At 33.3% G+C, this 18,305-nt stretch overlaps 1 protein-coding gene across 1 annotated transcript; it reads right to left on the bottom strand.

The window, feature by feature from the left end:
- Positions 1-6,512: 6,512 nt before the first annotated feature.
- On the bottom strand, positions 6,513-15,154 carry LOC18421879 (GDSL esterase/lipase APG). The gene is made up of 5 exons (XM_006826693.4): positions 14,887-15,154; positions 13,825-13,955; positions 12,452-12,685; positions 8,090-8,345; positions 6,513-6,870 (listed from the first exon to the last, which is right to left on the bottom strand). Exons 1-5 carry the CDS (start codon positions 15,128-15,130, stop codon positions 6,677-6,679), a joined length of 1,059 nt encoding a protein of 352 aa, XP_006826756.2. The 5' UTR covers positions 15,131-15,154; the 3' UTR covers positions 6,513-6,676.
- Positions 15,155-18,305: the final 3,151 nt, after the last annotated feature.

Here is an 18,305-nt window from a genome sequence, read left to right as displayed (position 1 = left end):
TAATGATGATAACACTATATAAAGATTTTGGGGAAAAAAATATTCTTCTAAGGCCAATATTTAACTATCTCAATAAAATGGACGGCTTATATTAATTGGGCTAGAATGAAAGCTTTCTAAGGCATTTTTTCAAAATTTTCTGTTTTGTCATTGTTCTTCAAAATGAAAAGAGTGTACAATTAAAAATTAGTGTCAAACAAATATCTTTAATATGGTTTTTGAAGATGGTTGCATTGTACTACTATACAACTGTTGCAGTAGATCATTCCCCTATATATATATATATATATATATATATATATATATATATATATATATATATATATATATATATATATATATATATATATATATATATATATATATATATATATATATATATATATATATATGTGAGCAATGATCTAATGCAACAGTTGTATCATAGTATAATGCAACGATACTTCTAAAAAACCATGTTTGTGGTATTTGTATGACCCAAAATTTTACACACACACTCAATTCATCTCAATAGTCTATCCCCCCCAAAAAAAAGGTTCAATTTGAACCCTATATATGGTCAAAATGAGTGCCCTCTAAAAACGAATCTAGACCACTCATTTGGTGAATTTCAAGATCTTGGCCTTTATAAACTCAAAATCAATTTTTTATTTTTGTAACATTGTTCATCTAATGATAATAAAACCATCCAAAAAAGTTGGAAATAAAAAATCCTTCTAAGACCTAGATCTAAGCATCTAACCAAAATGAACGGCATATGTTAATTGGGCTAAAAAAATACTTTCTAAGTTGTGTTTTCAATTTTTTGTTTTTTTTGTGAATGTTCATTAGAATGAAAAAAATTTGGATCAAACAAATGACAATAACATGGTCTTTGAAGGTTGTATCATATTACTATGCAACTGTTGTATAATAATACGATGCAACAACCTTAAAAAACCATCTTATGGTCATTTGTTTGATCTAAATTTTGAACTATGCATTCTTTTCATTCTAATGCATAAATTACAAAAAAATAAAAAATTGAAAACACAACCTAAAAAGTATTTAGCCCAATTAACATAGGCCGTTCATTTTGGTGAGATGCTTAGACCTAGATCTTAAAAGGATTTTTTATTTCCAATTTTTTTAAGTGACTTTATTATCATTAGATGAACAATGTTAAAAAATAAAACAATGATTTTGAGTTTATAATAGCTAAGATATTGAAATTCACAAAATGAATGGTCTAGATTTGTTTTTGGAGGGGACTCATTTTTACCATATCTAGGGTTCAAATTGAAAAACAAAATTGGGGGGGATTGTTTATTAAGATGAAGAGAGAGTGTGTGCAAAATTTGGGGTTATAAAAATACCACAAACATGGTTTTTAGAAGTTTCGTTTCATTATACTATGATAGAACCGTTGCATTGAATCGTTGCTCTCTCTCTCTCTCTCTCTCTCTCTCTCTCTCTCTCTCTATATATATATATATATATATATATATATATATGTGTGTGTGTGTGTGTGTGTGTGTGTGTGTGTGTGTGGGAAATGACCTAATGCAACCACACATCTAGAAAACCATAATTTTGGCATTTGTATGACCCCAAATTTTGCACACACATTCTCTTCATCCTCATAATCAATCATACGGAAAAAAAAAAAAAAATTGCACCCTAGATATAGTCAAAATTAGTACCCATCCAACAATGAATCTCGACCATCTATTTGGTGAATTTCAAGATCTAGGCCTTAAGAAATTCAAAATCACTTTTTTAGTTTTTAGCATTATTAATCTAATGATGATAATGCTATATAAAGATTTTGGGGAAAAAAATATTCCTTTAAGGCCTATATCTAACTATCTCAATAAAATGGACGGCTTATATTAATTGGGCTAGAATGAAAACTTTCTAAAGCATTTTTTCAAAATTATCTTTTTTGTCATTGTTCTTCAAAATGAAAAGAGTGTACAATTAAAAATTAGTGTCAAACAAATGTCTTTAATATGGTTTTTGAAGATGGTTGCATTATACTACTATACCACTATTGCATGAAAGCATTCCCTATATATATATATATATCTATGTGTGTGTGTGTGTGTGTGTGTGAGCAATGATCTAATGCAACAGTTGTATCATAGTATAATGCAATGATACTTCTAAAAAATCATGTTTGTGGTATTTGTATGACCCAAAATTTTACACATATACTCTATTCATCTCAATAGTCTATCCCCCCCAAAAAAGAGGTTCAATTTGAACCCTATATATGGTCAAAATGAGTGCCCTCTAAAAACGAATCTAGACCACTCATTTGGTGAATTTCAAGATCTTGGCCTTTATAAACTCAAAATCAATTTTTTATTTTTGTAAGATTGTTCATCTAATGATAATAAAACCTTCCAAAAAAGTTGGAAATGAAAAAATCCTTCTAAGACCTAGATCTAAGAATCTAACCAAAATGAACGGCATATGTTAATTGGGCTAAAAAAATACTTTCTAAGTAGTGTTTTCAATTTTTTGTTTTTTTTTGTGAATTTTCATTAGAATGAAAAAACAATAACATGGTCTTTGAAAGTTGTTGCATTATATTACTATGCAACTGTTTTATAGTAATATGATGCAACAACCTTAAAAAACCATCGTATGGCCATTTGTTTGATCTAAATTTTGAAATATACATTCTTTTCATTCTAATGAACAAATTACAAAAAAATAAAAAATTGAAAACACAACCTAAAAAGTATTTAGGCCAATTAACATAGGCCGTTCATTTTGGTGAGATGCTTAGACCTAGATCTTAAAAGAACTTTTGATTTCCAATTTTTTTAGGTGACTTTATTATCATTAGATGAACAATATTAAAAAATAAAAAAATGATTTTGAGTTTATAGTAGCTAAGATATTGAAATTCACAAAATGAATGGTCTAGATTAGTTTTTGGAGGGAACTCATTTTTACCATATCTAGGGTTCAAATTGAAAAAAAAATTTGGGGGGGATTGTTTATTAAGATGAAGAGAGTGTGTGTGCAAAATTTGGGGTTATACAAATACCACAAACATGGTTTTTAGAAGTATCGTTTTATTAAACTACGGTAGAACCGTTGCATTGAATCGTTGCTCTCTCTCGCTCTCTCTCTCTCTCTCTCTCGATATATATATATATATATATATATATATATGGTAAGAGAAAAAAAGTTTCAAGCCTTAAAAATAATACATCCTACAACATATTATGTGGACCATCAATTTTCAAGATTATCATGTGTTTATAAACTGGGTGATTTAAACCATTTTTATTGTTTAAAATTTTGTCATTAGAGATAAAAACATATTCTTGAGAGTTCCTAAATATTTTCGATAGAAAAGTTGCACCTTATGGCAAAGGTTAGAGGTGCGCCTTACTTTGATTATTTAAGGTTGCAACCTTATGCCAATTTCACCACTAATCTAGATCACTTGGTTGGGAGGCTATGAACCCCAAATTTGTCGTCTTAGAATAGGGTTGAGAATTTTTTGGATTGGGTTTGGATCCAGCCATATCTAGATCTGGATTGGAATATTATACATGGGATATGGATTTGGATTTGGATCTGATCGGATCCAAATTGTTTGGATCCGGATTCGAATAAAATATACATGGGATCTAGATTAAAAACTTACACATGGGATCCGAATTAAATTTTCTAAAATTCTTAAAAATTATATATATTATATATAAATTAATAAATACATAATTATATATATCTATAAAATAAGGGAAAAGTTTATATAATGATGCAACCTTATTATGTAAAACTACGGATGCACCTCAAAAATCCATCGGAAAAGGTAGTTTTAGTATTGAAAAACCCTTTGATTGATCATCTCGACATCGAGATGTATGACCATGAAAATTAAAAACATTTTAAGTCTCAGAAAAAGTGCATTTTACAACATATTATCTACACCATCCATTTTCAAGATTTTTATATGTTTATAGATCTACTTGATTTTAACCATTTTTGAAATTTAAAATTTTATAATTAGATATAAAAATAGATTTTGAGATAATCCTAAAAACATTTTACATCAAAATTATATACCATGATATAATTTGAAGGTGCACCTTACCTCTACACCTACTGATGCATCGGTATGCCAACTGCACCCATAAAATAATATTATTATTTTAAAAATCAGGTCGGATCCTGATTAGAGCCACTTGTACTTGGACCCGATCTGAATTACTATCCAGATCTAAATTTTGTATCCTAATCCAAAATCTAAAATTTAGGTTTCTGATCCGGATTGGGTAAATTTTTAACCCTATCCTAGAAGACCATAAATAAGGTTTTCACCCTAGTGATCATGCATCCTTGAGAGGATAACCTTACAACAACACTGCAAAAAAGGAATTAAGGCTTTCCTTCGCTTCTCCCCGGTCATAAACATGAAGCTTTCGGCCTCTTTGGGCCGAAGCAAAGACTTGTGTCCTGCCCTTATTTGTGGTTTAATATATGTAGAATAAAATTTGAAAACATGAAGAGTTTTAATATATTCTATTTTTAAAAGTGAAAATTAAAATAATTAATTAAATATTTAGAAATATTGCGAAGAGCTTGAGTGGAATAATAAACCAAGACATCTAATGTAGATTACTTGATTGAACATTAGTAAATTTAAAAATATTTGTTACTCGTTAAGTGGTTTGCTCGTGATATTCCTCTTAGGGGTAATTCTTGGGATTGATTCTCACCATACTTCTTCATTATTCCCTTTTTCTCCTTACAAAAAGGTTGGGTTTAAAATAAAAGGGAGGAAGTGTTTGTGGGTCCTAGGATTGATTCTCACGATGCTTCTTGAATACCTTTTTCTTTTTAACTCCTTAAGAAAAGGGATGGGCCTAAAAACAAAAGGGAAAAGTTTATAAAGAGCCGAGGCTCTAAACAATCAAATAAGAGCTTATCTCAAAATTTTAACAATAAGAGGTTGTTTCGATGCTCAGATATCTTTAAATTGATCATCTCGACATGAAGATGCATAGACATGAGAAAAAAATAGATTTCAATTTGTGGAAATAATGTATTTTGTAATCCATTTTTGGACCGTCAATTTTCAAGATTTTCAAGTTTTCATAAATCTGTCGATCTGCATTATTTTTGAAGCTTTAAACTTTATAAATAAAGATAAAAATATATTTTAAGGCTATCACAAGGAGTTTCAATATTAAAACCACATTTCTTGACACTTTTTTAAAGTAGGCTCTAATTTGATTGTTTAATGCCTAGGCACTTTTTAAAGGTCGGCTCTAATTTGATTGTTTAGTGCCTAGGCTCTATAAAAACTGCATGTAAAACAAAAAGAGAGGGAAGTGTTTCAAAAAGAAGTTGATCTTTTATCGAAAAGGCACGAAAGCCTGGATGTGCGGTAAACTCTTTCAAAAAGAAATTGAAAAAAAGCCTAACCTTTGGTAGGCTTGACTGCTCTAGAGTACAACGCTAGAAGATAACTTCCCCAAAAGAAGAAAAGAGGCAGATCTCCTTCATAATAATGACAAAGAATAAAGGTAAAAGAGATGAATTTATCATGTGAATATGCAACTTAAATTTTCACCATTCCTATCATATTTGAATGCTATAAGTGGGAATTATTTGTTGGGTGCATATAGCATACTCATGGAGGAGTAGATTGGTACATTTATGTAGAAAAAACGCTTACCTAGGATAATTTTTTGGTTGCGAGAATCCGCAAAACATCTGTGAGAATTCGCATAACATCTTTGATCGATCCAGATGAACAATTATAACTAAAAGAAATTGATTTTGAGTTCTAAGAAAGATGGATTTCACTGTTCACCAAATGACTGGTACATATGCATTGTTGGGCCAGATTTTTTTGGACTTTTCTAATGTGGGAATTGATATTTCCTTTTCTTTAGGTTGATCACTTGGATGAATAATATGCTATGTAAAATTTGTGTTTGCCATATTATTTTTTTTCCTCCAATAAGTAAGTGTACAATCTACCTCAACATGAATATATAATATTTTCCCTTAATATGTTTTGGTTAAAAATAAGGGTGCGGTGTGCATAAGGCTAAGGCAAAAAATAATCAAAAGTAAGGCACATCTTTTAATAGTGTCGAAAGATGTTTCAATATTGGGAATCTTTGTGATGGCTTGAAAATTTATTTTCATCACTAATTATGAAATTTAAAGTTTCAAAAATAGTGTAGATCAAGTAGATCTATGAACATTTGAAAATCTTAAAAAGTGACGGTCCAGAAAATGCATTATAAGATGTACTATTTCCAGGACTTCAAATCTATTTTTTCTCATGTCCATACATCTTGAGTTTGAGATGAACAATTTGAGGACTTTTGGGCATTGAAGCAACCTCTCCTAGTGATTTTTGGATGTGAGACTTAATTTGATTATTTAGGGCCTCACCTTTATATGAAATTTTTCCTAAAATTAATTATGGGGAAAGAGGTCCCCATATGTCCCCCTCATTTGTAGAAACAAACATTTTGAATCCTCAGATAGGAAATCCAAACTTCAAGTTTTATTTATTCATACACATGAAAGAAGATAACTAAAGATGAAATTACATCAACATCTTATGTTACACGTGTTGACAATCACTCTTGTATGTATTATTTTCACTCTTAAGTATTTATTGTACTTCTTTTTGAGGAGGTTGAAGTGATCAAGTAATAAGGGAGATGCCTTGGACAATGAGGGAGTCTGCAAGCACTTGGTTAGCAGCCTGAGAAGGGTGGACACTGTCCCAAAATACATATTGTGTTGCATTGGAACATGTCCCTGGAGACTTTGGATTACATAAAAATGATGTCTCTATGATCCCTGTACCGCAACAAGCCTTTCTTGCTTCTGCAAATCCTGTACTCCAAAATAAGGAATGTTACAATTCCATTCCTCAAAAATGGCTTTTATACGATGATTCTCTTTTATTTTAAGTGTAATGCATTTGAATATCCTAAAACGAACTACTTAGATTCACAAAGTATACAAGAAAGAAATGTGAAATGAGTATGAGGACATTTAAATCATAAAGTAAAGATGATTTTTTTTCCATGAAAGTTTCTTTGTTATTCTTAGTACTATTTGTTCTATCATTCTTGGTTTTTCTTCTTTGATCTGTCTTATATTTGCCTTGAATTTTTGTTGGAAAAAAATAGAACGGGTAATCTTTATATACTTCCTCTATTATATATGAGTTATATACTTTCCCCCATCGAGCTGTTCTATTTAGATCAAGTTAGCCACTTATAGTTTGATCTAGATCCGATGCCTCATAGTATTTTATTTTAATATTTTTTACAAATCATATGAATATAGAATTTGGTACGTGTCATCATTTCAATGGAGTGCACCTAAAAAAACTTTAAAATTATTTTTTAAAATAAAATGACTAAAATACCCCTAAAACTTTTAGAGGTATTTTAGTTATTTTATTTTATCAAGAATATTTTTGCAAGTGCGAGTTTAAGAGAAGTGGACACCCAAATTTTGGTGTCAAAATGTTTTGCAGAAAAAAAGAAAATTAAAAATACAACAGTATAGAGGTTTGACATTGTGATTCGGTCTATCTCAGCCGTCCATTTAGATCCGTCCATTCAGATTGGACCACTGTATAAGGGAAGTACATAACTTACATAAAATTGCGGAAGTATAAAAAGCTGTCCCAAAACAAAAACATAAACATTTGAAAACCTTTTGAAAAATCACCTTATCAAGTAACTCTTGATAATTAAATTTTCTGTCGTTTCCACACATGGTAACAAAACATCACCAAACTTTTTAAAATATTATGCTATTAATTGTGAGATTTCACAAATAAGTTCATTAATGATAGCTCAAAAAATGTATGAAATATATTTAAGTACTCAATTTTCAGCCAAAAAAATTTGAGCTTGTCTACATATTCTAGGATTTCTCCTAAAATTTTCAATTTTTTTTTTTTTTTTTTATAAGGATTGAAACTTTTCGTGTTTTTTGGTTTCCTCAATATTTCATCCTTAGATGCATAGGAATCTTCCAAAAAATTAATTCACTGTGAAATTACTGAGAATGAAATCTGTGGCATTTTCGGACATACCGCTTTTAGAAGGGTTCTTAGCCAGATCGAAGAGGGGGGTGTAGATGTCGAAGACCGCGATTTTGAGGGATGGGAGCTTCTTTTGCAGGCTACTTGTTGCTGCCTTGAGCTTCTTGTTGAAGTTCTGAGCATCACTGTTGATCCTAGAAACACACTGGTTGCTACCAAATCCAAAGAGTGTTATTGTTGCAGGTAGGCATCCAAGGGGGGGGAGGGATGTCACCCCTATCCTTCTAGCACCAAGCCCATAGAGATCCTATCACGTACATCACAGACGCATGTTTAAGTATTAAATGATTTTGTTACCTTGTAAACAATGTGATGTTGGGACCATTACCTTTAGGGGTGAGAATTTTTTGGATAGGATTAGGATCCACCCAGTTTGCGATCTAAAAAATATACATCAGATCCGGATCCAATTTCATCTGGAATATTTGATTTCGGATCCGGAACTATATGTAGGATCCGTATCCGTATCAGTTTCATTTTTATGTATTATAACTTAAAATATAATTGTAAAAGTTAAAATTATTATATATTATAAATGACTATATAAACTATAACATATATATATATTAAAAAATTGAGTCGGATCCGGATTTTAGGTTTCGGATCCAAAATTACTATTCGGATCTACATTTTGGATATGTATCAAAATTTTGGGTTTCGGATCCAGACCGAGTAAATTCTCAGCCCTAATTTGCTTGCTTTCTAAAACTGTAATTTTGATATCAATAATGTGGAAGATAATTCCATAAAAAGGATTACTTGAATGAAATGTTAACATCTTCCCATATTCCTGAAGTTATGTTTCCATGTTTATGAAATTACAAAACAATACATGTGCCATTTCACCCTATAAAAAAGAAGAGGCCAAATGAGGAAGGAGTCGAGCTTTCTTTTTCAACTGTCTAAACAAAATATACCTCTCACAAATTGGAAGGTTGCTTCAATAAAAGTGCTCGGTCTTACGTTACTCCGTGCGGCTGCCCTATTTAGTAATGTGGGCACCCAACACCTACTTTTTCGGCGTAATAAAACCCCATCCATCCATATAAATAGTACAATACTGTACAAAAGTGGACCTAGATGCTTTACTAGCCGAAATATTGATGATGTGACTTTGAGAGCAATATGCCTTAGCCGAGTCTCATTCTGAAAAAGAAATGGTGAGAAAAGTTATATTGATCCTCATGAGCATGGGTAACCAATGGTTATGGGGGCCGGTCCATCACCGTTCAATGAATAGTTGGACGGTACTGGTGCTCGCGTGGCATCTCAATATCACAATATCCCATCACATGGAGCCGCATCATAATCTAGGAGGCCTTACTATATCTCTATCACCATCATATTATTGATTGGACAGTGATGACCCCTTATGACCATAGGCTTTCTACGGTCTTCTTGAGGGTTACGGTACATCGCTGATGAGATATGACTGTTTTATATGATGATGGGCTAGTGATGGAGGCGGAGTGCCCCCACCAAAAATATACATGTCTCCAATGCTTTCTCTAGATCTCCCCTAATTACTCTCCATTCATTTTTCGGACTGTGATGCCCGAATGGACAATAGCTTTACTAGGTACATGTTTCCTATCTAGGGAGCATCTTGTAGTGAATATCTAGCCAATGGTGGACAATGGAGACAAGAATGGTGAGGTAAGCTGGTGCAATGGTCAAACTATATTGATGAGACATATCGTATGTCCATCTCCAAGGTCTATTGACCATCATCCGATACTTGATTGGATGGTGAATGTTCAATAGGGAGCATGATTACATTGTGCTTCTTGTTTGAATGTGGTCATTAAAAGCTTTATGAATATTTTTAAAATGAAATGATATAGTGGAACATGAACTCAGCAGTAGGAATGTGGTCCCTTATGGCATACTATGCAAACGAATGGTCTCAACCAACTAGATGAATGGTCACACCTTCATTCCACTGAATTTAATGGAGTTGTGCTGCTGTCCTTTTCAATTTCAATTTCTCGATTTGTTTGACAAGGATGTCCTCTTGCACTGGCCCTATCTGTGATTGCTGCTGACGGACACTGTGGGCTATATCTTTTCCCATTATGAAAAAAGCCTAACCTCAGAAAGGGCTTCGATTGCCTAATCATCGCCAACTTCTTCTCTCTCAATTTGCTGATGACACCAATTTGGATTTGAAAGCAGATCCTACCTCTATCTCCACTACTCGAGAAGTACTAGACTATATTTGACATGCTAGGTTGGTCTGATTGGGAAAAACCTATATTACTTGGACATAGAAAACCATCTGATAAGGATTCTAATAGGTCATCCCTTGATAAGGTCAGAGTATATCCGAATGAGTGAGTCGAGGGACTGTGTGATCCTTATGCATAATGGTGGCCTTTATAAACGAGGGTCAAAGCATCATCCATGTACTATCACATCGTATGTATAATGATAGCCGCTTCGGAAAAGCGAACCACCTTTTAAGATGAAGCTTATGCACGTGCGAGAGACCCATATGTGTCATAGGAGTTATGGTCGCATCAGGTTTATGTGACCTTGGCACATATCTGGTGAGAACTGAAATCTACAAACTTATATTACGACCCCTTGGCTCATTAGTCAGACTTTTGTGGCTCACTAATGAGCCTCTACATGGACTATGGGTCCTAATTGGTAAACCAAATGTGGACCATCGTCCACAGTTGAAGGTGGAGTACCCCAAATGTTTATTCCTAGATCATATGGACCCTTATCCCATCTAATAAATTTAATTGTGTTTATTTTATGACAATATGATTTTAGAATTATTAGTTAATGTTTTTTAGATATCTGGATATTTTATTTATAAAATTTAGATTTATAAAAATAGAGATATTGATTTTTAATGTTTTAATTATTAAAATTAATTCTAAAATATTTTATTAATTTTTAAAAAATATTTAAAAAGCATTGGAACCCATTATGTACATAGGCCCACCATGCCGTAAGTTGGTGGGGCTCACGTAGCCATCTTTTAGGTGGCACACCCCACTTTTAGGAGTCTTTCCTATTTTATAGGGGTTGAAGTAATAACTTTGGCTTGGAGGCAAGTTATTATGAGATTTGGAAATGTGATTTATCTTGAAAAAGATTTGAATGAATCTTTTAGAAAGCATGATAAGGTTTATGCATATTTTTTGATAAAGCACAACCTTATTATTAGTATTAATTTATTTAACTTATATTGATGGGATAATGGTCAAAGGAAAGAAGGGGATAAAGGTTGTAGCACCTTCCATAACATATTGATGGCCCATCTATAGAATGGAGCACTCAAATCTCTCACCCCACAAGTCACCGATGATTAATGATTCATATTCAATTTCTATCTCTCTCTCATCCATCTAGGGGGCACACCCTACTCTTGGAAAGTCTCTCTCATCTTGGAAATCTCTCTCTCTCTCAAGAAAGCCCTACTCTTGAAAAGTGTCTCTCATCTTGGAAATCTCTCTCTCTCAAGAAAGCCGAAAGGCTCACGCCCACTCTCTCCACCTCTTGGATCTCTCTCTCCCACATTGCGAAAAGAGTTAAGGGTTTACGCTATAGAGTTTTTCTCTCTCCCATCTCTCAACTATAGATTTATAGCTAAGGGTTTAGGGTATAGCAAAAAAAAGAATCTATATCTATCAAATTAGGTTGCTAAGGGAATTCACCTAGGGTTTGAGTTTGTGACCACAGGGGTTCATGTTCCATTGGTGTGGCTTGACCTAAACTTGTTTCCCGGTTGAGATTGAAGGTTGACCATTGATCCCCCACCAACGGATGGTGGTGACTTGGTGTGGGGTGTAATAAGCTCGATTGAGGTAATATCCGACACTCTCTTTTTTGTTTCTTGTCATATTTAATTATATTGTCTTTATATTCCTAAGCACAAGTATTGTGATTATTTTCTTTGTTTAAAGAAATTAGTTTAGTGCCATCAAGGTTTTTAAGATATTGGATTTATTAATTTTATTTTCTTTGAAGCAAGAGTTATTGTAATAAGACTACTGATCTTTACAAAAAAAAAAGAAAAGGGGTGAAAAAAAGAAAAAAAATCCCCCGACAATATCACATTAGTCTTTCTTTCATTTCCTATTGAACATGGCGTACTTTCTCATTTTCTTAAATGTAACATGGCATGCTTTTTCATGTTTTAAATTTCAAACAATCAAATCTTATATTTGCGTCTCTCTTTAGGAAGATGAAAAGCACTACGATCTCTCCACACAATTTTAATCATTTCCTTGTTCTTTTCAGATTTGAATCTTCTTACTTTAAATCATTCATAAATCTTATGGATAAATGAAATGAAAAAAGGCCATTGCAGAACAAAGAGAAAGGAGAGAATGAAACCTGAATAAAAGAAGAGTATATGCCGACAAGGAAATCAGAGAACTGGTCTGGAGTGTAAATCTTGTTGAGAAGAGGATCGATGTAGTAGTTTTGAACCCAATCGCTGCTGCCTTCGCTTAAAATGTACAATGCATTCGATAAGATCGATTTCGCCTTGGCAGCACCGGCGATCTTCGCAAGCTTCCCCTGGTACTCCTTGTAGTACTCCAGTTGTTGGGACAAAGAGATTGCATGCTATGTTTACAATTAAAATACAAATTTTAAAATGAAAATGATGCTAGGCAAAAATAAAAAGAAAGGCTGAAAATATTGTGTGTCATCTCTCTAAATTTGGGGAATTTACTCAATTGATTGGAACAACAGCTAATCTTTGTTCGGTTTTCTTGAAGTTTGAAATGTGAAATTGTTGATTCGGCCGGTCACCATTTTTTTCTTGTGTTTATTTTCTTCTACTTTTTCTTTTTTTTAAATTATTGAGTTTGTAAGGTACAAGAGTGTCTTGAGTCCATGGTAGAGGAGAGGCATTAATTACGAGGTTTTCGTCCTTCTTTTTACTTAAGAGAGAATAAAAATAAAATTATGATACAAAAAGGTTATAATCACCTTTTGCAAGTAGATGGAAAATTGGACTATTAAGAGTATGCAATTGATTAGATTCAAAATCTAGAAGATTTTTTTTGGACTTTATAAAATAGCTATCATGTTTCACTTTTAATCGACAAAAATGATTGTCACCTTCTTGTACTAAAAACATATAATCTTATACAACCCTTAACAAAAAATTTACGTTCCTAAATAATGTTGGCATAGGACAAAAATTTCAAACAAAATAATCACAGTTTGTAATTTATTGTGATATCAATACCCTATACACCAATCACGAGCCCAGTCTTTTAAAGGTAATTTAGTGGAGAAGACGGGGTAATTTAGGGGAAAAGATAGGCTCCTCCCTATTTTCTAAAATAGTTTAGGACTTAGTTTTTTTTGGAGTTTTTTTTGGAGATTTTAATAAGGTGGTCTGCTATTTGAAATCTTAAGAGCGCCCACTTTGGAGCGAATACCAAATCTGCTTATTTGAAGAGCACTCGCCTATGGGAAAGGGGCTTGGGTCGTGATGGTAGCACCCTACACCCGAGTCACCATGTGGTTTTTATTTCCACCACTAACACCATCCCACTGATACTTCAAAAAAAACTAACTTTTAATTTATTTAAAAAAACGATAGATGCATGTCCTCCCTACTGAATTACCCAAAAAAAACAAAGCACCCGCCTTTAGATGATATTGTGGTGCCGGACCACAATATCTGATTTTTACTGAATAGACCTTGGCCTAAATAGAGTTGCAAAAACCTCCCTGTCACTTGGACTTACATAGAGATATGCAGTTTTGTCATAATATCCTGAGGCACCAGAAGCGAAATTGGCTCCAATGAGGAGGTTCTTCCCCGATGCTTGGGAGCTGAGGTAGGCTGGAGGAAAGCTGGTGAAACCCAAGGTCTCAGCTGCATCCACACAAGAGAGAGAGAGCATTGCTAACTTTTCAAATTTGAGAACAAATTTGAGGATGGAAATTAAAAAAATGAGTGTGGGGGACCTCTTGGCTCATTTGTGGTTTAAAGGCCATAGAACTTACATTCAAGCAGGGGTGGCAACAGATCTAGACCTGACGACCGGACTCAACCAAGGTCTGGGTATAGGTCCAAAAATTGGACCCAATAGGTAAGGTCTAGGTCCAAATATTAGACCCGAACACTATTTAGATCTGGACCTAGGTGGACCCATTTAAATAAATATAAATATATATTGTTAGTTATAGTATTAAAATAACACATGTATATAAATATACTTAAATATACCTTTTTTTGGGAGGGGGTCAAGTCCGGGTCCAGACCCAAACCGATCCGTTGCCCCCCTACATTCAAAGGTCAAACACCAACTTACTCCACCAAAAAAGTAAATGAAGTTAGTTCCCCAACCAAAACCAATAGAAGGGAAATTACAGCATCTACATGATACCCTTTTTCTGTTTTTTTCTTTTGGTGGAGTAGTTCAACAAAGGAGGGTCCTCTTAACTATGGTAGGAATCAAAACTCTAGACTCAAAACTCTAACTATGGTAAGAATCAAAACTCTAGGCGTCACGTTGTGGAGTATGGCCATGTTAACCACCTCGTCAGTCTTAAGCCCATTCATAACATCTACAATATTAAATGCAAGACCACTCATGCAGGACATCCATGATATGTTCTCTAGATCAACGGTTGAGATGAACTGTAACATGAAAATGTCAGACATTTGGACAGAATAGCAGTTCATATCCACCGTCCATCTCGAGAACCAACAATGAGTGCCTCGCCGTGTTGGACAATGTACACATGGAGGATACGCCATACTTCCAAGAATGGGAATGGGGAGAGAAGAGCTAGCTGTGTACCAGTGATATCGGTGGCGAGCTTTCCATTGCAAAACCTTCCTGTCGGAGAGCGGTTGACAAAGTCCCTGCCGTACGGTGGGAAGTCGGCCTTGAAGATGGTGGGGAGGTAATCGTTGTTTCCAACATCAACAGCAGAGTCTCCGAACGTAATAATGGCAGGCACCAGGGCCTGAGACTCGACGCCTGCCAAACAAGCGGCCAACACTGCAACCACCACCACCACCACTGCAGCCATCTCTCTCATCTCCTAAATTGCAATTTTCTTCCTAGCAAACTTTCATCCAAGGTGTGACTTAATTTAAAGGCATGGCTTTGCAACAGCCATGAAAAGAGGGTGCACATGGGGCGGCCATTGCTAAGATTAGAAGGCATTTAAGAAGGAGAGAGAGAGATAATTGTGGTCTGTGAAGTTGGTCCCTGGCATTGAATTAAGGGAGATGGAGTGGTGGGTGAGGGGGGTTGGGAGAGGAGGGCTTCTTTGAATGCTTTTTGCTTTCACTGCAATTTCGTGATAAGAAAGTACATAAGGCGCATTAGGAAAATATCTTTGGCACTCCTGCATGCCTCATTCTCAATATTTATTTTTCTTTAGATGGACAATCTCCAATAGTTTGTCTCTTAGACATGGTAGAGTTATTTTACTCTTTTGTGCCCTTCCCTTAAAAGATAGAATATTTCTCACTCTCATATTGGTACTTCTATAATAAGTGCCCTCTTGACTCTTCCATCCAATGTTGTCAGATTCACTTCATAGTCTCTCTCTCAGTTTGGTTAGAAAAATGCAGCAATTCAATGTTTTGTGTAATTTTCAGAAATATTTCAGATTTTTTTTTTTTAATGTAATATAAAAATGATAAAAAATTTAAAATAAAATAAAAATTATATAGGTATTTTTTTGTTTAGGCTGAATCGGCCCTGAAACATATCAGAACCTGACCGAAGCAGCATTTTCAGGCTTCTCTTCGCTTTGGTCTAAGCATAGAATCCAAGGCTTTGGTCGAAGCTAAGTGAATTTAACAACACTGGTTGCATATCTCTGACTCCTTATTGTAACATTATAGGTGATATCTCTCTCTCATACACAGTTGTGGTAGGGAGGCTCATTATTGTAACATTATAGGAGATAAACATTACACTATAGACCATCATCCGAAACCAGCAGACTTGCACACATTTGGGTATTTCTTCTTATTAACAAACAAAATTTAAACCTAAGGAAAATACTTCATTTCAGTTTCTTTCATTTGAAGAGGTTTTTGCGTAAACAACACGGTTTTGGTGACTCAGCCAACTCACTATGTGCATCTCTTCATGCATGAGACGTCCATTGTAGAGATGGACGTGCTTCCACTGTACCTCAAAATGGAAGGCGGAAAATATATTAAAAATATATATGTTCTTTTTTAAAAAAAATTACAAAGTTCATATTCATAATCACCATGATGGTTGATTAACGAATCCCAAAATCTTGAAATAATTGTAGCCATATCTAACAATATTCCTTATGTGAATTCCACTTAAATCATTCATTAACCTTTCTTATCAAGAAAATAATTTTATCGAAACATGCATTTTGAATAATTGTAGCCAATATCCAACAATAGAATAGATGGTCGTTACATTTCAACTGTGCTAAAAGGGTAGAGCAAACCAACCATGAGGAGCAATAATCACTAAGTTGCGATTTCTATTTCTACCCACACTATCCCATTAACACTTTCAAAGAACTAACTCCTAAACTATTTGAAAAATAAGGACAAGGCTCAATTGAAAAAAGTAAAACCTCACTAAAAATTATGGTTTCGGTATCACAAAACCTTCAAATCGATCATATGGACCTTGATCAAAATAATGTAGAGTGTAACACATTATCTAGACTGGTCATTCTCAAGAATTCGTGGAACCACAAGATCTGTATCATTTTTTGAGCTACAATTTTCATAATTGATCATAGAAACATATTTTAAAACCATCTTAAGGATTTCCCATGCCTAAAGTATTCCGGATAAGATTTCGAGAGGTGTGTGTGTTGGTGGGAATAGCCCAAATTGAACCAAACCATTGAACGACTATCATCCTCTTAAAAGAGTGGGGGCGTATTGGTCATTGGTTAAAAATAGTTAGTATATTATTTTTTATATGTGATTTTTTTTGTACGATATATATATATATATATATATATATATATATATATATATATATATATATATATATATTCGGTATTTCTGCCATTTTCATATTATATGCTCAAGTTTTTATTTTTTATATTTGATTTTTTTGTACTAACTTGTGTTTTTCTTTTCGTTTAAGAGCCATTTTTTTTTTACAAAGAAATACAAAGAGAAAGAGAGGGCTGGGCATTTAGGGGCATCGGGCGAGGGGATTCGAACCCAAGTCCTATGCGCCCATAAACAACATTCCACCGTAATAGTAAGTGAAGCCGTCCCACCATGACGAACGTGCCGCATTTCCCTTTTTATAGAACTCAATGACCTAGAATGTCTTCCAAATTAAATATTTACCATATTTATGGAAATCGACTCATGCTGTGCACTCAGCTTTAGGGCCAAGAATTTTTTGGATGGATCCGCCCAGAGCTGGATCTAGATCTAAAAAATATACATGAGATCTGCATTTGGATCCAATCGAATTCATAATTTTTCGATTTGGATCTAAAAACTATATATGGGATCCGGATCCAAAACTATACATGGGATCTGAATTAGATCTTTTAAGAGGTTAAAATATTATATTATATATATATATATATATATATATATATATATATATGGGATATTCTAAATTTCAAATTACAAATGTTCAAGATAGAAAGAGTTGTGAAGGGTGGATTTATTAATTTTGTAATCTATTTTTTAAACAAAAGTTACTGGGGCAATTTTGTAAATATTACTACGAGACAAATGGTACTTTTGTTATCTCCATAAAGGGTAAAATTGAAATTTTAACTAAAAGATAAAGGCACTCTACAAATAAAGTTTCAGGACACTAACTTCAAAAATATCACTGTACTTTTGTAAAAATTTTAAATTTGTCTTACTTAATGGTAAAATTATCTATTTAAATAATTTTTTAATAAAAAATAATTATTATTTTGATAAATACACCCATCACAACCCCTTCTAACTTGAACTTTTGTATTTTGAGGGGTTGTTAACTCTAGACAAACACTATATATATATATATATATATATATATATATATATATATGAAAATTAATAAATATATAAATATATATATAATAAAGAAAAAATTTATAAAATGTTGCAACCTTAAATGTAGAACTGTACATGCACCTCAAAAATCCATCGCAGAGGTTGTTTTAATGTTGATAAACCCTGTAATGATCATTTTGACTTCGAGATGTATGAATATGAAAAAAAAAGAAAAAAAAAGAAAAA

Source organism: Amborella trichopoda, chromosome 5 (genome assembly GCF_054954075.1).
Source record: "Amborella trichopoda isolate Santa Cruz 75 chromosome 5, AtrichopodaSantaCruz75HAP2 v2.0, whole genome shotgun sequence".
In the NCBI taxonomy this organism is placed as follows: Eukaryota; Viridiplantae; Streptophyta; class Magnoliopsida; order Amborellales; family Amborellaceae; genus Amborella; species Amborella trichopoda.
The sequence above is the reverse complement of the archived record's forward strand: the minus strand, read 5'-3'. Positions and strand labels throughout refer to the sequence as shown.